The sequence below is a fragment of the Erithacus rubecula genome, assembly GCF_903797595.1.
Source record: "Erithacus rubecula genome assembly, chromosome: 3".
Taxonomy (NCBI): domain Eukaryota; kingdom Metazoa; phylum Chordata; class Aves; order Passeriformes; family Muscicapidae; genus Erithacus; species Erithacus rubecula.
Genome location: NC_136689.1, coordinates 115,187,492 through 115,210,092, shown reverse-complemented (window position 1 = coordinate 115,210,092; position 22,601 = coordinate 115,187,492). Strand labels below are relative to the sequence as shown.

General features: G+C 35.4%; 1 protein-coding gene across 1 annotated transcript in view; it reads right to left on the bottom strand.

Annotated features, from left to right (window-relative positions):
- The window catches only part of PREX2 (phosphatidylinositol-3,4,5-trisphosphate dependent Rac exchange factor 2), a 165,863-nt gene that overhangs the window by 55,952 nt on the left and 87,310 nt on the right, over positions 1 to 22,601 (bottom strand). Inside the window, 11 exon segments of the mRNA XM_079301781.1 lie at positions 124 to 252; positions 1,436 to 1,526; positions 1,857 to 1,939; positions 3,885 to 3,979; positions 6,697 to 6,876; positions 11,719 to 11,926; positions 12,279 to 12,501; positions 16,214 to 16,375; positions 17,249 to 17,433; positions 18,272 to 18,389; positions 21,429 to 21,565. Of these exon segments, the coding sequence (XP_079157907.1) occupies positions 124 to 252; positions 1,436 to 1,526; positions 1,857 to 1,939; positions 3,885 to 3,979; positions 6,697 to 6,876; positions 11,719 to 11,926; positions 12,279 to 12,501; positions 16,214 to 16,375; positions 17,249 to 17,433; positions 18,272 to 18,389; positions 21,429 to 21,565 (1,611 nt within the window).

Genomic DNA, 22,601 nt, shown 5'->3' with positions numbered 1-22,601 from the left:
TAGACTACCCTGTGCTCCCCAAATCCTGCCTAGAAGCAGCAGGACACAGTTGCATCTCTCCCCTTCCCCTCCCTCTGTACCATTAGTGAAATGCTTATTTATGGTCATGCTGTTCTTACTAACCTTCAACAAATTTCCTGATGTTCTGGGCGAGGCCCCGGACGCTGCTGGGGAGGTTCCAAGGGTCCTGCTTGATGTGCAGCCTCAGCCTCTTTGGACAGCTCAGCTTTGGTTCCATTTCTTGCTGAAACTCTAAGCAAGGACAAAAATAGTATTTTTCTGCTTAAGCCTCCTGAGAAAGACACAGTAAGGCATTGTTTTTTCCTAAATGTTTTCACTGCTCAAGGAGTTGGCAGCATATTTAATTCTAGTTAAAGCTATGTTGACAAGTCTAACAGTCATCTAAACTCTCTGCTTTAGTCTAAGGGGAGAGTGAGGAGCACCCCCAAATGTGATTCTTCCTGAAGCAGAAGGTGCATGGTAAGTGGGACCCTGCAACTCTTAGAGGCAAAATTGTTTCAATCAGAAAAATTAAATTTAAATCAAAATTACTTACTAAAAAAACAAAACAAACAAACAAAAACCCACAAAAAAAAAAGAAAAAAAAAAAAAGAAAAAAGGAAGTTATGTGCTCTTTCACTCAAACTCATTTAGCAGGTAGTAATTCAGGCTTTGTAACACCTCACAACTGGGATAAAAAAAACCCTCTGGCCACCTAAAACCAATATTCTTTGCTAAAAGACATGGTGTAGGGTTAATGCATCCTACTATTGATATTAATAAAACATTCAGTTTTCCCACTGAACTTCTTTTTTTTTTAAACTCAGTCTACTGAAAGAAGTCCTTTCTATTTGTTATCATTTATGACTACCAGATGCTTATTTAGACCCTTAGACTTAAGCAACCATACAAGTTGCAGCACAGTGTCTGAATTTACATACAGGGTATTTCTTTTTAAGCAATCAGTAATACTTATATAAGTACATATTTGGAATAAATATTGCAGTGAGTATAAATCATAAATTATTTATAAATCAATATCAAATATAATATAACTACAAAAATAATAAAAATCCGGATTTAGCAATAAAATTGATTGAGATTGGCTTCAGTAGTTGTGACAAAAATGTATTAAAAACACCTGCAATATAAAAAAACCTGCTTATCGCTTTAAAAACCTCAGCAGTATGACAGTCAGTTCAGAATCTACAGTTCAGTTGACTTTGAATTTTTTATCTGCATTATGCAATAAAATATAAGCCGCCAGTTTTCAATTAAGAAATAAGATCTATTTAACATGAACTTCAACAGTTATTGCAGAATATACCAATATTAAACAAAATCAGATGTTTAACACCAGCTCAAGGAGTGGGCAGCCATTCCCAGGTACCCTTCAAGCTGCCTTTTCCTTCTCACAGCTGGAATTAAATGTTACCTTGGAGACCTCGTCCTGGTGTAAAGTACTTTGTCTGCTCAAAGGCTCTCATCACAGCTGGTCCTTTCAAAAGATTGGCAATGGAATCTACCTGTTGGGATCAAGGTTCTGTGAGAAAGATGCTTTTTACAGCAACAATTAGAAATTCTTTCTGTAAGAAACGTGGACTGCTGACGAGCAACTTTGGATCTTTTTTACCTAATGGCTCTAGTTAAAGTAACAAACTAGAGAGCATTAGACTAAATTTAAGGACCTGTTTAATTTGCAGTTCTGGACTATTTACAGAAAACTGAGGGGAAATGAGTAAATACATACCATCCCAATAAACAGTGGGAAGCAAAATTAAAAAGAAGTGTTTTCTACAGACATGTTAGCTCAAGCACAGACATCAATGTCAAAGCCAAGAAAAATAATCTCATACTTGACCAAAAAGATGCTCCAAGCAGCTATGAAGCTTGTCCTGTTTATCATGGGAGATTCGAACACTTATGGGAAGCTCATCACCTGAAAAATATTTTAAAATGAAAAATTGTTTGGAAGCTTAAGCATGTTTTCCAAAACCTTTGCAGCTTAGATAATCTGCTTTGTACACAGACTGATACTTACACAGTCAGGACTACAGTAACTGCTCTCCCTCACATATTTTGCATTTATTAGCTATTCGATAACGCAGAAATAGCTCTTAAAGATGGGACTATATTCAAAACCCAACTGGGTTATGGTTCTGGGAGACCCACTCTAGATGAGCCTGCTTGAGTAGGGGACTAGACAAGATCATCCCAAAAGAGATTAAAAACCCTAACTGTTTTCTGACCAGAACACACAATTCTTCTCTTCTGCAGAACATACTAAATTCCAGACTAAATGGCCAAGTAGTGGAAACCCAACATAGCAGACCACAAAGACACTGAAATGCATTCAGTGTATAGCTTTTATAAAGATTCTACAGATAATTCACAATCTTAATGTTCTTAACAACTAAATGGTTCTGAGATTTTAGTAATTCAGCAAAAATACATCATCCAAATCTTGTATTTGATATGAAGCTTTTAGTAGCACATACCACATAATTTCCTAAGAAAGTGTAAAGGAGGAGGACTTTTTTAGGTAACTGCCCTGCCACTTGCTCTTTCAGACAACAGGTGATACACCTTGAGCTTTTTCAAAAAACGTTGAAAAAATGAGCTTAAAACTCATTTTCCTCTTTGATGTTGGCAACAGACAAGAAGTAGCCACTTGATAATTTATGATCCAAATTTATTCAAGGTTAATCTAGACTGATTTTTCTTATATCAGCGAAACACTTTAATAGAACTTCCTTGATTTTTCAGGTCCTTTAGATGTCTTTACAACCATTCTACCTCTTCACAGGATTTAATTGCAACAGAGCAGTGTCCAAGTGCTCTGATCTGGAGTTAGCCAGATTAACTTTGGAACCAGCCAAAAATTAAGTCAGCAGAGAGCATCAGTGTCACTAAACAGCAGTATCTGTCATCTAAACACTGTATCTGTTCTTGGCTAGCAAAGACATTCTTTTAGGCACCTCAACTGGTACTTCAGCTGGATACTGCACAAGAGTATATCAGCTTATTTTTACCCTAAATTGAAGATACAGACCCTGGGTCTCCTCTTTTATTAACAACTCATTATGTCCTTTATTCTTTACTCTGTATTAGCTTAAGTAAGTATGTATCATTTCTGGAAATGAAATTCGGTCTTATTCACATTACTCTGCATTATTCACAAGGTATCTCAGACACCTTGCATAATGTCTTAATACTTAGCTGTTCCAATTGAAAATATCTCTCCTGGTACAATGAGCAATAAAAGTTTGCCTTCTCTATGGCCAGACCTCACTGGTGGGTCATATTCAACTATATGCTCAGTTTTTTCTTTTTCTAAATCATTCCCAAATGATAAACTCCCAGCTTAGAGCAAATATTTTTTTTTATTATTAGTCCCTGAGTATATGACCTTCTTCTCCATGCAGTTAAATTCCATCCCATTCCTATTAGCAGCTGCAATTACTTAAATTCAATTTGTCATGGCATAAACAAGAATGTGCTTCTATGTGGTCTCACATTCCTTCCTACAAACACACACAGCCATATCCTGCAGTCTAGGTGCTGACACTGGCTGGGAGAGCATTCCACACTCACCTAAAGTGCTCCTTACTCTGTGCAACACAATGCACTGACAAGACATGAAAAGCAGTGACTGCAGGAGCTCTAATACAGTCTATTCACAGAGATAATGGAATGTTGGCTCTCTTTTACAGAGGGATTCTTAAGTGCAACACTAGCTAGGCAGAAGCAAAATTGTGCAGTTCTATTACTAAGGAGGATGCAATTTTTAAAATAAAAACAATAAAACTGCCAGATAAATGAAAATAATGAAATTGAATAAAAGAAACAGAAGACAGATTCATAGATAACTTTTCCAAACATACCTGAATCCATTTCATCACTGTGAAAATAAGAACTGCACTGACTGCTACAAATGCTGGTGAAAGAGGCAATTGAGTTCCTATTGCTGTTGCAGTCACTTGAAAAACAAAACACAAAACAAAAATAAAAGAAATAAAGCTATGTCCTTTTACAGAGACTCTGTAAAATAAGCTATGGAAATTCTCTTTTTCCATCCTCAATTTAATGATGAGATGGTCTGTGTAGTTCTTTATACATAGTAAATACTCCTTATGCTTAGGATTTCATTTAATTTGCAGTTCTGGTAGGACTCAGAAGACTGGATTCCCAAAATAGATCGTTCAATTATCTCCCTTCCCCTTACCTGTGAACAAGTACTTGCAGAATAGTAATACAGAATTTGAATGCAAAACAACCAACTTTTCTTGCGTGAGTGGCAGTTTTTGAATCTGTGGCCTCAAATGTTTTAGTTACTTCACATTTTCTCCTGGTCCATAGCTAATACAAACACTTAGTCATTACAATTTACATAAACTCTCACTGTGGGTTTACAAGAGACTTGATTCATTTCAGCAGCACCAAAACTCAAATTACAAACTACTTTCCTTGTCAGCCAAAACACTTCATGATCCCATCTCTTCCAGCTGTTCAGTTTTCTAGAGATGTATAGACACTTATATCTGTGCCTCCAGTCAAAACTTCATGCATACAAAATGTCACCCACATTGGTCTAATAGGGAGATTTTGGGATTTAAATTTGTAAATTTTTTTCTGCTCTTTTCACACAAAAACAATTTGCTCTGTATGGAAAATACATGGAGATATAACTACTCCTGCAGCAAAACCAGAGTAAATCATAGACTTTTGTACTAAAAACCCTATGAAGATATGTTTGAATTCAAAGTCTTCAGAGTTATTTAGACATATGAAAATCGTTTTGCTTCAATGCAGGAAATGCTTAAGTAATTATCCAGCAGAGGGAGTCTTAAAAACCCAAGTGAATGTAAGAATGTAAAAGTGTAGCTAAGGGATGTTTATACATAATGATATAGGTCTTATTTTATGATTTGGGTGTACCCATCCACCAAGATGAAAATATTCATCCATAAAAAATAAAAGTGGAGTTACACATGTACTCCCTATTTGTTTTCTTTATTTGTGTAGATATAGAAGTGGCTTTTCATTAATTTAGGCAGAGTGACTTCTATTTGCTGGCTAATATACATGTTTTGGACCTGTAGTCAACAAGGTAAGTGAATGAGTTAAACTTTTAAATGAAGCAATATGATGTAATTACAATCATAACCATTAAGCAGATGAAAAGACATCAGTAACAACATGTTCCTAATAGCGGGTGAACAGTCCCAAGGAGCATTAAAAATTTCTGGCTGGATATTAAGAAATGTTTTCTAACTAACTCTATTCACTTATTCAAGTCTCCAAAGGGGAGATGAAGGTTAATTAAAACTGGGTTGTGCAAAGCATGAGAAAATAAAACACAGGAAAATGAGAAACAGATTAGATGTATTTGCTGTATCACTCTGCATGGTTTTTGTGTTGTATTGTAAGGTTTAGGAGACCCTATGCAAAATGAGAGCATCATAATGGCTGAAATTAGCCAAACAGTTCCAATAATAACCACTGTGGCATTATGAAAGCTGGAGATTTTAAGTATTGACTAATACAATTATTTAATCAAAGAAAAAAACATTCTAACCTCAGTCCAACACTTGTCCTTTCTGCAAAAAATTTATGATTATTATGTATATGGAACCTGAGGTTTTATTATTCCTACACAGCCAGAATGGACTATAAAGGACAGGAATCAGAAAAAAGGCAATGTTTTGAACAAAGAGCTCGTGTCCTAGGTCACACCCTCTTTCTCCACATACAGATCCTGTGCCAGCTGGGAAACCTCCTAAAAGGGGCAAGCACACATGAACAGTCATGAACAGTCAGTTTGACACATCATGAACATGCAGGAAACCCTAAATGCACTCCTGCTGGACCCAGAACTTTGCCTGTGTGTTCATCATGTTAAGAACAAAACAAGTTTAACCTGTGCAAATTACCTTTGCATTTGTATGGCTCTCCTTCTACTCTGATGAAGAGTAGAAAGGCTCTACTACCAGGCTGCAGTAATCAAATATAGCTTAGAAAGAGATGTCAGCAACACAGGGTTCTGTAGAAGAATTATGAACCTACTGAAATTCTAATTTCTGAGCATAATAATGAACTATGATACTGAACAAATAATGAGCCCTCATTTTACTTACAGCTAAAATTTAAATTTAGTTTTATATAGTAGCTAACCAATTCTGTATAAACAAGAGAGCATAATAAGATCTATAGTTGCTGTAATAACTCCTTCCTTTTCAATATTCTTCATATTTTTATTCACAGTAAACATGATGCATTACAAATTTTAGTGGTGAGTTGATGCTACAGTATTTAGACTGAAAGATGAGAAATATGAACAGTATATTTTTCTTTAGATCAAAAAGAATGGTGGCTCTATCACTTTGCTTTCCATGGTAGATATTTGGTTTGTTGTTGGAGACAACAAACCAAACAAGTTATTTCTGGTTTTTAAAAGACAAGTAATCTAAAGTAAAGTTTTACATCTCTGCTTGTGATATCCTATCTAGATTTGGGTGACCAAGATGTAATAATTAATTTGTACTCATAAGGGTTTATTTTACACATCTTGAGGCTAGTTATTCCTCCATTAGTAATGTCAAAATCATATTCTAATAGTCTTCATAACCACTTGGTACTTCTCAAACTTCCATATTTGATTCAGTTGAAAAATAAAAATATTATTAATAAAGTTACCTGTAAGAATCCCTGTTACTGATAGTATCATGACCAGAATCTTCTTGTTCATCACCTGTTACACTGAAACAGACTTTCTTCCCATTCCTTTCACCCTTCTCGTTATCACTGTCTGCTGGTATTAAAGGCTCAGGTGTTTTACGTTCTGATTTGGGTGAATATGTTATTGAAGAAAGAAGGCTGTGAAACACAATAAAAAAGACAAATTCATTTTTCATTTCAGTTTTTCAAAAGTGAGGTAGCAACAGGATAATGTTTCTCATCACCATCCTCCAAATATTATTCCACAATATGTGAAGGGAATAGCTTAATTCAGTCAATATCTATTTGAAACAAGGGAAGGAAGTGACACATTCTATTGTTAGAGAGGCTAACAGTGATACCCATTAACCTTACCAAATACTTAATCATGTATGAAAGCATTGATTCCAGCTGGAGAAGAAATACAGCACATTTTTGGACACTTGGGGTCAAACTGCATATTAACATAACTATTTTTAAATATGAATCCTGCACTTCTTAGCACAAATCAAGAAAATAAAATGAAATAAACTGTATGTCTGTGAAAAGCATGTGTTTTCCCCATTACTATTGTACAAGACAATCCAGTGTGCACCACAAACTATTCTACCAGGGCATTTTTAAGACCTTTATTAACATCTCCCTGTACTTCCTGACATTATCATTAGTAAAATTGATGATTAATATACAAGCGTCTGTGACGAGCACAAAAGTGACATCCAGCCAAGAAGAGAGAACAGGGCAGATTGCTACTTTTAAACATGCAGAAATACTGGCAGTGAAAAATTCATGTTCTTGGATGATTAATTCATACTGAGATGCTCTAATTTACTTTCAAGATCAGAACAGCAATAATGGGCAATTGTCCTTTAATTCCTATTACTCAAACACTCCATTAAAATCACATTTTCAAATTAATATTTGGATTTCAAAAGCAGCATTTTTCTTGCAAAAACTATTTGCTAACTACCTGAAATCAGAGGACACAGAACTAAGCTTTTTTTCCCCTTGAATTACTTTGCAGCAGGGTTTTATTGAAGGAGCTGTCAGAATGGTCAACTGGCAAACTTTCCACCAAGTACATGGTAGTATTCAAACATTTTACATCTTCTTACACGAAATTCTTGCTGCTGATGGGAATAGTCAGATTTTATCCCACATATAGTTGAGGATACTGATCTGAACTGCAACTAGAATACAGAAAAATGATACTAAAGGTATCATTTCACTAGAATTTAAACTCACTCCTTCACTAGATGGATATCTTTTGGGCTACATTATTCTTTAACATTTTTTATCAGTAGGAAATCATGATTCAGTTCTTTCCAGTCACTGGCAAGCATAATTCCATGAGTACAGGAAGAGAGACAGGGCCCATATTTTACATCAGTGTCAGTCTCATGCTAGAGCATATATGTTTTTGAACTTGTCCTAAAAATAAATGTATTATGCAAGAAGAAACCCTAGGAAATCAGTTCTTCATACCTGTAAAACGAATTTTCTTAGTAAGAAATACTTAAAGGACCCAAAAAAAGATTAGAGAAATTCATGGCAGATCATTCTAACACTTCCCATTCCAAAGAGATCCTATAGTTCTACCTGCTGAAAGATAAGGACAAAGATGAATCTATACTTCTGCTTGTTCTTGTGTTCCCACTCTCATTCACTTAAAAAATAAAAGTTCATTCTAGTAACTTCTTGGGGATTTTGTTGTTGCAAGAAAATAATCAAGAGTAAGAAATAAGCATAATGAACTGCAATTTCACCTCCTGAAAATATCTTCCCCATAGCAATTATTTGTCAAGACAGATAGACTATTATATCCCCTTCTTTTATGTGACTGTTTAGTCACTGCTGCCAAGAGCTCAGTAAAAGACTGATTAAGGTAGCTGGATTTTTTTCCCTAAGGGGGCTATTCCATTTCTCTCAGCAGGCAGGCTCTTTGCTTAGGAAAAGTTTTTTGCTGAACTACCATGAACGAATGATGGAACTTTGGATTACCAAGCTCTGAAGCAAGAAGTTACTGAGGCTATTGATGTGCTCTAAAAACTCAGTCCAGGATTTTAAAATAAAAACCTGGATACATCCTCTCCCCAATAATCATGCTTAAATATAATTTTGTTTTTCTTCTTAAACACAACATGTGCACAATACATTTTCTGCAGGGATGAGCCTACCCCAAACAAAATTACCTTAGATATCTAACTCTCAAAGGAGAAACAGATGTATGAACAGCAACTAACAGATGAAGAGTCTCTATGAAGATTATTTCCATGAAACAGAGCAATTTAAATCTTAAAAAGAAAAATTCTCACCTTTGGAATTATTCCTATGTGGAATTCAAGTCAACAGAACCCTGACAAACAAAACCTGCAATGGTCAGTCAAAGAATTTAAACCAGCATAAACAAAAAAACTCTGCAACTTCTGACCTTCTCTGCCTTTTCCTCACTCCTCAAAGGCTTGAAAAACATTCAAAGCCTCTTGTATGCTCCTGAAAGACATCTTTCCAAAGAAGAGCTGGGATCGTGGGAGAGCATTGAGCTCATGAGAACCAAGAACAGCAGTGTCACCACACAGAAAATTTGAAAAAGCACTTATTTCTGTGTAACACCCAGGAGCAACACGGGGTATCTGCAGCACCACTAAAGGACTACTGGGATACCATTAAACTACTTGAATGTGAGCACAGTGGAGCCTTGAGGGCCTCTAGATAGAGATACATATTCTGTGTGCATTTCTCTCTCTCACTGTCAGTACTATTCACCTATCCAACCAAACCTCACCAGCAAACCATCACAAGCTCTTAGGCAGAGAATGCTAGGAGTACAAAATCATCTCTTAAATGTTCCCTTGCCATAATCCATAGGCTCTTACAGACCTGCTGTTCAGATGAAACTCTCATTTTTCAATTCACTAACAGACAGCAGAGGTTGAGCAGACAAAACTGCCTCAAGATTTTGGGAGCAGAAACACAGACCAGTACTGAGCTCAACACAGAGCAGAGACCTCTGGTAACATGAACGAGCAAATTTTTCAACAGTAAGTACAAAGGGTACCAAAGAGTCATTCAGCAGTCCAATTTTTCTGTCACACAATATCAACTTAAATTAAAAATTTTGAATTATAATGTTCATTTTATCAATCCAGAGAATATTAAAATAACAATTATTGTTTAGGATAATAAGCAATTCAGTAAAAAATACTTTAATTTTATTGTTATGATACCACAGCATAAAAACCAAATTCTTCTGTCTCTATAAAAACCACAAAATTAGTATGTTCAGGCATTTCATCCCAGCTGTTTAAGTACGAAAATTTCTAATTAAAGCACAGCCATTGGACTATCTATTGTGTCATCCTTTTTTTTCTTAAATCCTAAATCTCAAGAGTTAATTAGTATCTGTAACTATGTTCTAATACACTAGGTACTCTGAACTGCTCAGTCTTCCGTGTTCAGCACTTCTAAGTAGGTCTCTTGGCTATCCTGTTTCCTCTATAGAGCTGCTTCCCTCTACAGTAATTATTCACTGGCAGTCCTCTCAATGTCCATGAGGAATAAAGGAATGAAAAGTCTGTCTTCCTGTCAGCCAAAGGTAAAATTTTCTAAATACATTTGTGTACCTTACACAAGGTCAGTGTACAGAAAATTCAGGAATGAAAAAAGTGAGCCCTTGTGTTTACTGCCAAAACTGCATGACTCTTAAAATGAATATAGGTATAGGCATACATGTATTCCTGTACACACAATTTTTTTGTGAGAGTGTGTATTTATATATACATTTATACAAAAGAAAGGCTCAGAATTTCCTGTGCTGTTGCATCACAAGCTCAAGGGAGTGAAAAGGAAAGGTGTGGCATACTGGCAACTGGAACTTCCTGAAATATTGACTAAAATTCCATATATAATTTTCTGACTTCCATGAGGAAGAGAGACCACACAGGCTTTACAGACAGTTGTTTCTAAGTGCACCCAAGCACTGAAATTATCATGAATTTAAATAATTGACTTTAGCCTGAAATTAACAGAACTATGTAAAGGCACAGGAAAAAACACTATCTTAAAAACACTGATTCAACTGTTGCTTTCATTCCCATTGCAGTATATGCTATATTATAATTACTTATTACTACATAACTATTAGAATTACTATGAGAACAATAAAAAAAAAAGAAATCCCACTCTTAAGTATACATGAAAGGACAAATCATGCTACAGTCTTCAAGACAACAGGAGAAACAATGATACACCACGTCTAAACTGGAGATCATGACAGATTGTCTTTTAAACTCAAAAAATTTTGCTGTTTATATTTTCAAAATTAATTTCTGACATTCGCATTACATATGGGATCTTTCAAAACATAAATACTTCTTACCCTTCTTCATCCTTATCCTAAGACAGTAAATAGCCCAGAAGTCAACCCACTTACTTTATTTTGTAAATGAAAAGGCAAGTTATAAATCCTTGTCCTGAAGAGTCTCTCACATTCAAGCCAAATGTCCTAATCATTCAAGGTTGGTTCTCCCTAAATCCAAAGTTCTTCCTTAAGGTCAATTTGGTTTTGAAGAATGTCTAAAACATTAATTGTCTCCCTATAGGTGAGTAATGTCTTACCCAAAAATTAACCTATGAGAATATTCAGCAATACCTGAAGAGCTCAATAAAAGCTGTTTTTATACCACTCTCCTTTGTTTCCATTCTTAGTGAAATCATAGGTGACACTGTGTGCCTCACATTTTCCTCACTTCAAATTAATTAACTTTGCTGCATTGCTAAAGAAAATCTACAAACTGGAAAAAACCTATAAACTGTGGGGAAGAAAGACAGGCATGCTGCAAAAAAGATCAAAATACAGCATTACCTGCACTTACACTCTTTACTTTATTTAGATTCTGTCTGAAGTCAACATTGATTCCTATGCTACACAAAAGCATTTCCCAGATTTATCATCTTCAATGGAAAAATTAAAGGCAAGTCCAGATGGTAGCATTTACTTACTCATCTATTTGACAGACACATGTTTCCACCTCTTTCAGTGCAGCTTGTAATTTGAACAGCAATTTTTGATAGACATCTTGTGTTTCCAAGTCTTCTTCTTTTAAGAGGTACCTCAGGCCATGGCCCTCCTGCTGGCCAAGGGACTGTCCTGAAGGGGCAGCCATAGTAGTAATGGTATGTTGGACATAAATCATGGGATTCAGCTTACCTGGGGATAAACCAAAGGGATTTCATCATTATCTTTTTTTTTTTCAACATATATTTTGAAATTAATCAAATACTTAACAGACTCTAAAATATTTTTCTGTTTTAAAAAATCACGTACTTATTTAATTTTGCATTTTATTTGTATTTCAAAGTCAAGCTATTTAGGAAAAAGTTATAGTGAAATTATGTCTACCCATTATTACACTTGAAAATAAAGCTAAGAATCAAAATCAGAGTGATTTCAAAAAGGCTTGTCCTGAATTTTAATATCTATATTTAATATCTATAAACCTAAACTGATTTCCTTTTAAGACTCTCTCTGGAAGTAGCTCTTTCAAGCTCAATTGACTTACCTTGATCAGTGTTTTTATTTTCCTTTTCATGGGAAGAATGTTTTCTGCTGTCTAACTGTACACCAAAGGCACTACCAAGGGAAGTTGAGGTCTTTGGGTAAGACACTTCCATCACATTGATATGGCAATTGGTTGGACAGAAATCACTGCTGTGAAGTGGTGAAATCTTTGACTTAGCTTGTTTGAAGGTAGGCCAAGCTCTGTTTTTTAATACTCTTGAAAACTAGAAGAAAGAAAACCAAACTTTGATTATCGGCTCTTCTTGTGTCCACACTTAGCTAACAATAGCTGTGTGTACCTAACTAGAAAATAAAAGCTTAAAGTATCTCAGTCATCCTTGACTTAAGATGTCTTGACTTTGTAATTCCCATCTTTCTCTAAAAGGTAAAGAAGAGTATTTTTCATTTTACATTTTTAAGGGATATTTTTTTGAAGCAAATGATATTTTAAGAAGCAAACAGCTTTGTAAAAGAGAGATAAAATTTATTTCCCATGGAACATAACAAAAAATTAAGTGTCTTTCTGGGGAGCAAATCTGGAACTGCTGTACTGCTCATGACATTTCTAAACACCTGCTGATGTTTTCAAGCCAGTATTTTTCAAAAATTCATGATTTTTTTGTCTGAAGCTATAATAAAGACAAATCAGAAAAGTATGAATTTTGGATTCAGGAAGGAGGAAGTCCTTTTTACTTATATTTTATCCTCCTGCATTAGGATAAGTATTTCCAGGGGCTGGAGGGAGGTGACCCTCTTGTTCTCCCCAGCACCAGTGAGGCTCCCCTTGAGTCCTGGTGCAAGTCTGGGCTCCCCAGAAACAGACCTGGGCAGGCTGGAGAGAGCCCAGTGAAGGTGAGCCACTGAGATGACTCAGGGACTGGAGCATTCTCCTGGGAGGAAAGGCTGAGAGCCTGGAGAAGAGAAAGCTCAGGGGGAAACACATTAAGGTCTATGAAGACCTGAAGGAATGGTGAAAAGAGGACAAAGCCAGGCTCTTTACAGTGGCACAATGCCAGGACCACAGGCAATGGGCCCAAACTTAAACACAGGAGTTTCCTCTGAATATCAGGAAATAATTTTGCACTGTGAGGGTGATCAAGCACTTGCACAAATTGCTCAGAGAGGTTCAGGGAAGGGAGGTCAGATCTCCCTTCTCAAAGATGGTCCAACCATCTCCAAGTGTTCCTGCTTAAGCAGGGTTGGCTGGTCAAGACTTGAGGTTCATTCCAACCTCAACCATCCTCCTATTTTGAGTGACATGAGGAAGCTGATGAGCACTAGTACATAAAAACTGCAAACACCACATTTTACAGACTTCCTAGCCCAGCACTTCTTCTCCCTCCTATATATCAGCTCAGCAATGAGGAATGACTTTTTATGTTCTAATTCCAATACAGTGCTTAGCCACATCTCCTTGACTCTACCATCTTATATTCTGTACAGAGCCATCAGTAGGCTTAGAGTTATTTTGTTTTTAAGAGGAGAAGATGTTAACCCAAAATGGTGAAGACTGAACTAGACACTCAGCAACTACAGCTACTTCAAAATCAAATCATGCAATCAAGCTCCTCAACTGGAAAGAGATTTGTCAGTCACAAGTAGGATTTTTGTCAGTGTGTGTCATCTCCAATGGAGTTTGTTGTTAGGGAAGAGATTTTACTGAGAAGATGTAATCAATGTTTTAATCACAATATCTCTCCAGTCAAAATATTGCACAGACCTACTTCAGCTATGAACCACAGCTTATGTCATGCATAAGAATATTTTCAAAGTTAACTTGCACAGCTTCTTCACTAATAAATGTCAGTAAAAATTCAAATCAGTCAACTTGCTACTAACACTTCAATTGAATTAAGACACATCCCTTCTGCAAAGTAAGATATTTTTGGACTTGGATTTAAATTTCTGTTTATTTTGGTGTCATATTACTTCAGCCTGATGAACATTTGTTGGGATAATTACATATAAATCTTTAGATCACAACAAGATCTGGACCGTTACAAGAAATCCAATTATGGAGTTGTTCAAAGGCTGAAGAATGTACAAATTGTTAAGAAGGGTACTAAGGACATTCAATGATGAAAATGCTTCTGCAAGTACATATTTCACATCTCAATCTCCCACACATCCTGCTCCAGAGAGACCAAATGCTGGCTATGATTTAATCAGGTCATAAGTCAGGACCAAAATTCTTTTCATATATGTGTTGAGAAACATCTGGGACTCATGGCACTGGAATCAAGGTCTATTAGGAGCAAAATGTTCTGATAATAATAATAGTAGGAACTGCAAAAATCTACAAGACTTTTATTTATAGAATTCGAACTTTCACAGTAAAACCAGGAGCCAAGCTGGGCTCAGGCACTCTGAAAGTCTCCTGTAACTATGGTTACCTTTACCTTGCCAAGAAAATGACATATCTATTCCTGAAATCCACTGTATTACTAATTGTCATTAAAAGCTCTAACTGTGAAACTACTGATTCTTGAGCAGATGAGATTTTAAGTGCAGTCTGTATCAGAAACACCTGATTCTAGAAAGTGTAAGAACTATGAAAACTTCCCTGAGGATGTTTTTTTTTCACATCCAGCAAACACAACAAAATTTGATTTACTGTCTTGGCCTCCTCTGTAGAGGCTGTATATCATATATATTTTTCAGCAACAGAAAACAAATAAATCACCTGCATGTTACTTGAACTGTAACTATTAATATGAAAACTAATGAATTTTGTTTTTAGAAAGATATTTTGAATTTTAACCAAATTGGAAACACGAAGCTTTTTAATTGAGGAAAAAATTAAGAGATCAGATATTTGCTAAAGCAGTATCAGGACTCTTTTGATGTCTCCATTGACACAACTCGGTTTATTCAATTTCTTTTTAGAGAGCACCTGGAAAAGTCTGACAAGCTGCCTTTTGGCCTTCATCCTACTGACTACTGAAGCTACAGGTGTTCCTAACAGTTCTCCCTACTTTTGATTTGAAAACTAAAAAATTATTATCTACACTTTCAAATGCAGCTCTGCAAATGTGTGAAGCTTCTCTATTCACTTTCCTTTTCCTTTGCTTTTTCTTTTCAATTTTTTGTATGTAAACTCTCAGAACAGACCCGTTTGTAAATGTCACAACTCAGATCCCCAAATGAGGCATGACAGTGCAGAGCCACTCTTTTGGAGCCAGTTTGAGCATACTTCAAAGTAATCCACCTCTCCACAGTCAGGTTCCATGAGAGAGGAACTAGGAGTCTGGATGAGAAAATGAATTTGCATTAACAAAATGGCAAATGTTTGATTCATTTACACCCTGGTTGGTTAAACAACTGTAGAGAAATGCACTGACATCAGAGGTCATAGTCTGTGCTATTTATTCATTCACAAATCATTAATTTAGATCTCAAGCATAACAAAGTCAGCACCTTCTCCATTTTTCCATGCTATTTTGTTTTATTAAACCAAGTGAAGCCAATAATTTACAGAGATGTTACTATTAACAGTTATGTTAGGGCCTAAAAGTTGAATAAAAGGGTTAAAATTTGGTATTTGAGTTGCACTAGAAAGAAAAAAATAATCAGTTCTGTTGTTATTGCTACATTTTTGGTTAACATCTGCAAATTCACCAGAGTATTGGTTTAAGGCATTTACAAGAATGATGGCCCTTTTGTGGAAATATGCAGCTCATTGTGTCTACAAGTTGAGAGAGCAAACAAGAAAGAATACAAACTACCCAATGCCTAAAAAAGGGATAAGAAAGAGAATGGCTTGAAAACAATTGACACAATTGCTCAGTAAAGGTATTCATGCTTCAAAATAGCTAAACTTTCAGCCACATTTTTGTCACTGCCATAGACACTCTGAAGAGTTATTCAAACTGTACCACATTCCCATTTTTCCCTTAAAAGACAAATATAATCAACCTTAGGACGTGCAGATCATACCTTTTTATAACTAGAGATTCTTCTGTAGATATGCTCAATTTTCTCACTGCAAATGACACTGAATTTACTTTGAAGTTCAGTGGGGATCACATCATTTAAGGAATTGAGGCTGTTGCAATTCTGCACAAAATGTTCATCACTTTTTGCCAGTGCTTCAAGAATCTAAGATGATAAAACCAAGAGAAGTATCTTATGAAATTAGGTTGACTAAAATTTTGCCTTACTAATCATCTCTTATAACTAAAGCTGAAAAGCCTGAAAACATTACAGAAAATGGTGCCCAACAACAATGAATGATGCTTGGGACACAAAGAGGTTTTCTTAAATCTGTTCCCTGCTAAGTTATACCCATAAGTATTTTTGCTTGGCTTCTCATGACATTGTCTGATAATGGATTTACTACTAATTTCCTACTAATGTAACCACTATGGCTCCTCTGAAATACATTATCTGCTGTATTTACTTGATCAGCACATATTATGCAAAGCTGCTGAATTCATTCATTCATTCCTTCCTTCTAGAAAACCTTTGGTTTTGCAGAATACTAACACAGTGAAATAGTATAAAAGAAAGCTGAGTGCTATCCTCTTGTATATTCTGCATAAAAAGGCCAGGAAATAGGGCACAGAAAAAGCTGTAGTGGCCAGCAAAGCCTGAAGCCTTGCTATAATGGTGAGAGAAAACTAAATTAAAGGCACCTAGAAGAGATGTGGGAGGTATATAGCCTTTATAAATATTTCAGTGGATCTTTGAATTTCTTTCGAGTTTTATTTGTTAATTCAGAAATAAGGGAAAGGGGCAGGAGGAATAGAAGACTTTGAAGATCTTTTAACATTTTTTTAGATTTAAAGGCTCAATTTATAATGAGAATATAACTCATTTTGCCTCCTGAGCTCATAATCATCCTCCAAAACATCAGAGAGATAAAGGTGACCAATGATAAGAAATCAGATAAAATATATATATCATAAAAACACAAGTTTGTCCATTAGTATTAAACACAATAAGCATTACCATACAAAAAACATTTCATACCTTTGCAGTCAAACTGAAAAATCCCTTTGGTTCAATCATTTTTTCCAAGACATGGCACTTTATTCCAGCTGTGCTGTCATACTCATAAACCACTCCATACTCCAGATGAACATTATCAACAGTCAGACTCACATGATCCTTCTTCCCATCAATTATTGCCATGGTGTTAAATTTGTCAATTACCTCTAGAGCAAAGAAAGCAACACAAATCAGTTGACAAGTCCTGGATATTAAATCAACTATAAAGAACACAGGCAAACATTCTAGAAAGAGGTATGTTCTGATCATTCAATTGAAAAACATTCATTAAAAAACCTGGCTGGAGAATATAAAAACCAGAACACCAGTAGATTTATAGATGTTAAAACACTGGATTGCAAAACAGGCAGTACTCTTTCTTTACAAACAGTTATTAAAGGGGTCTTATTCCATCTCATTTGTAATCCAGAGATATTAAGAAAGACCCAAAAAAAGCAAAACTGAGAATTTGTAAATAAAGTAGAAGAAAATCACCATGAAAATGGTAAACATTCAGAAGTGAAACCACAATAACTGCTTTATGAAGAGAACATAAATACAGTTCACATGTTAACTGTCTCTTTAATTACAAGTTGCATATGAATGCAGTCTTATCTAAACGTTAATTGCCTGAAAATAATCTGAAGGATAGTAATTTTTTATTTCCCATGCAGTAATGACTAATAAATCTAGTTTGTCATAAATGATTACTAGTGGTGAAAATAAATCAGGTAATGCCTAGGTTTATGTTTCTTCCAAATGAAAATAAACAGATTTTCCCCAAAGTGTTCACAGAAGTATTTTCTCTAAATAGGAAAGAGTAATTTTCAAAGAATAGCATGTTAAATTTATATGTTTAGAATATATAAGAAAGCAAATCCTTATGCAAAACACATCTTATGATCTGCTCAAAATTTTCTCTCTGCAAACAAACCCACTGCCTACATTTTCCTTGTATCATAACAGCATTCTCTGCAATAACAAGATCAAACAAATATCACATACCTTCCACTTTACAGTCAAAGGCATCACCTCCATCATCTCCAGAGGGTTTGGTGCTTGTTTTCTGAAGATCTTCCTGTGCACTTTCAATGCTGTTGTAAACCCACTGTATAGAATCTTGCTAGAAAAACAACAAAAAATAGACAGCTAGAAAAAGCTTTGCAAGTGCAACTTGCATATTTCACTATTAAGACCTAAGTTTAAAAAAAAATCCAGAGAATTTTGTCGTTGTATAAAACCATCCAAAGAATTCTGCCAAGTTATTTTTTATTTCAGCATATATTGTCATGATACAGTATGAAATCTGTGACAGCATGACATCTATAATTTTCATGTCTCTGCCAAAAATAATTTAAGACATTTCAAATCAAACTGCAGACTGAAAAATATTTTTATCCAAGAAATCATGGGAAAAAAACCACCAACAATTTTTCCTTGGCTCAATCTGCTGTGCATCCACAAATCTGGGGGCAAATACTATGGAATATCATCCAAAGACAGAGCATGTCCAACTAACCTATCACCCATGTGTCACTGGCACAAACAACCTATACTACAGCCTTCCTTACTTATATTTGCCTTTATTGTAAATATTTTACTAGTGTAGTAATAATTTTTTTCCTCCATGGATTAGCACCTGCCTGCACTCCTCCTAAAGAAAAGAATCAGAGGCTCCAAAAGTCCACAATCTTCTGTGTCTGAGTGACACACAAGCACAGGAATGGTGGTTTAGATGGGTCACAGAACCTTTGAAGAAGCCACAGGTGTGTCTCACATCTTCTACCCAGTCTGTAACCCAGCCTCATATCCATCATACCCTTGTGGAAGGTCCTATCAAGCATGGCATTCCCAGATTACTCGTTGTCCCTTACACTTCAAAACAAGCATGACAGTTAATCACCCATTCTCCAACAGCTACAGAAGAATAAATGACATGATTATGACAGATCTGAATTCAAAAGGAAGCTCATGGAAAAATTCAAAGTTAAGAAAGGACAGCAAAAAATTTTGATTGAATGTTAAAATCTTAATGCAAAATGCCAAATACATCCAGTAATCCTCTGCTAAAATACAACATTCAGCTTCTGTCTTTACCCCATTGGTATGGTTTCTCTAGGTTTCCTGGATTCATCCATGCCTTGCTTTTCACTCAATGACATGAAATACTTTAATAAGAGAGCTTAACTTCCAGAGCTCTGTGTTGATTGTAGGAAGACACCTATGCAGAAGCTGATCAACAGGAATGCTTCTGAAATCCACACTTGCTCTTAGAAGCTTGAAGCACCTCAAAGCTTGATGTTTAGTTATAGATTCTAACAGACTTGCTTGGCAGCATTAAGACAGCAATGCCAATCTCTAACAGGAAATACTAACTACTTAAACTGGTAGGCTTTTCCAAAAACTTAATAACCAATGTAATGCAATATGACTAGGAGCAATCTTCTTCAAAATCATTACAAGAGAACAAACTAAGCATCAATCTATCACATCACAATTAGTATAACTGCAAATAAATTGTAATTACAAGAAGTAAAATCTGGTCTCAATTTTTTTTATGAAGAAGATAAACACTGTCCAACAGAAATTACACAGTTATTGACTGAAAGAATATGAAATGAAGCTTCATCCTCCAGGTGATTAGGAAGACTTTTTACCCTGAGAAGTAAAAGATATAATAAACAGAAAAAGATTCCCCTTCAATTATGCAATTGGGAACCACAGAAGAGATTGCAATATTCTTGGTAATTAAATTAGAGGGTGTAGGAGAAATCCACAGTCATTTTCCAAATAATAATTTCAAAAATCCACCGAATTTCCAAATAGAAAATTAAATTTTAGTTGTCTTTGCACCAGTGGGAATACTACCATTTACTTCAGTCTAGACAATTGTCCCATAGTTTTTGATAACACTGTATCCCAAATGAAGTTTTTCTTGTCTGTCTGAGGAACTTCAGTTACGTGTGATTTGCTGAATTATGATCAGCTACTTTTTAAAACTGAAATAAGTACTATATATAGGAAAAAGCTTCAAGTTATTATACAAGTGATTTAAAAACTCAAAGTAATTTTTTAATGTCAAGGCATTCATACCAGCCAACATTAATCAACAGTCTTTGGATGTCACTAATATCCATAGGAAGTCTACACAGAGAGAACAAAACTCCTATAATGAATTTAATTTATCTTTTATTCTAGCCAGTTTTGCTACTAGTGAAAAGAACATTTTCCTTCACAAGAGTGCATCTTCCTTTAAAGCATAGGTGAGCTTGATCTCAATACACCGTGTAACTATTTCAATTCAATATTAACATTTAAATACAAACATCCCAAGAACATTTTCATAAAGATTGTATTTATATGACCCAGTTCTAACTATATAATTCTTATAACTATGCAGTAGGTGTGGGAGAAGGATTCAACTATTGATTTTAATTGGATTTTTCCCCTCAGTAAACACATACTTGAGGAGTTTGTGAAGTTAATTAATAATATTGGTTGACAGTTTATGAAAAATTTGCAGAGAATTGGAAAATTACATTATACAATCCAGCTTGGTTTTTCTTCTTAAATTTGTGTCTTGGAACCCTGAGATTTTCTCCTTTACTAACATGACAAAGAACAAAATTTGCATGCATTAAAAAAAAAAGGAAATTTTAAGTCCTTGAAAATATGCTTATCCTCAAGACTGGAATGAAATGGGAATGGGAACTCTGACTTTTATGGATGGAATATATGCAGTCTGCTCTCTGTGTAGTGAAGTGTAACAAAATTCTGGAAGATCAGTTTTATGCAGTTCATTCTCCTGCTGCTGAGCAGGCAGCAAGCTGTGTGATTCCCTCTCCATCAAGATGAGAATATACCTCAAAATTCTTTCTGCATACGACTGCAGAAGTGCTTGGAATAGCCCTTTAAAAACACCATATAAAAATTATCTATGATATTTATTTCAGTGAAGAAACTAGGCAGATTTTGGATACTTTCCCTGAAAAAACTTCAGGTTTTATATTTCAATTCGCTCCACTTCAGTTTTATTCACTTCTTTCCTCTCACCCCACTCAAACAGAACAGATATGTGCACAGAGATAACCACCACACTGTTTATTTTGACCAAAAAGAGAACTCTAGAAGAAAACATGCAAGGGCACCAAAGGAGACCTACCTGCATTGGCCGCCTGTACTTCCTGCAGGCTGTGACATGAGCAATAACACTGGCATGAGTCTCTTTGCTGACATTAATTCCATTCACTTTGATTATGCACTGGCCAGGGTGGAGACCTGCTGCAGCTGCCACTGTTCCTATTAATAAAAACCCACATAGTTAGCAGAGCTCTTTCTCTAAACATTTCCTTTCAAGCTTACAGTCCAAAACCCCTCTTTTTTTAAGAATCAGAACCTGGTCTGACTGATCCCTACATACTTCCCCTGACCACAGAGTACTTCTGTAGACCAGGTGGATGCCAAGAAAATTGAGTTAGCCAGCAGATGTTTCCATAAAAGAGATCAGACAAATTTCTAAAGGCTGTTTTATAAAACAACAAACATTGACTAGAAATATGAAAATGTAAAAAATGTCCTCAAAGAAAAGGAATTTAAAAGGATAAAATGGCTCTAACTTGAAAGTCACTAAAACTTTGCCTACTTTTATATAACCCAAGTTTATGAGCTTATTGTTTAATTCAGGTGTTTCAATTTTACATACAAAACAGAAGGTTTCTGGCAATACATAAAGAATTATAAGAGCATATGAGAGTATCATGTTAATTATGAAGTGAAATATCTAAATTCCAAATACATTTCCAAAGATACTGTTCTTATTCTCACTTCTTTACCAACACAATTATAGAAGAGTGCCTTACAGTTTTAAATAAAAATCTCAAAGATAATTAAGTAGAATATCTCAAATTAAATTATCAGAGAGTGGGACAGAGTGATGCACATGAAATTACACCAAAACAAAACATTCTCTTTAAGAAACATAAAATCTTTGGTTGAGTGACTTATTTTCACAATGGAATAACCATGTTGGGAAAATCTAGTGACTGAATAGGTGCTACAAAAATAGCAGCTGTCTCCAGGTCTTTTAAGTGTGATTCAAACCCACTCCTGAAAGGCAGCCTGCTGGAGTATGACCTTAGTTACAGCTACATCAACATTCACCTCCTAATGTCTCTTGCTACTGCCACAGAGGTGCTAGGGAAGTAAAAATCGACTGCCTAAGGCTGCCACACTGGGGTGCAGAAGCTAGGGACTGTGAAAGAAAAGACTAGACTGAATTTGTAGAGCTGACAAATAGAAAGCTTGTCATGACTTCATGACTTGTCAGTCGAGCATG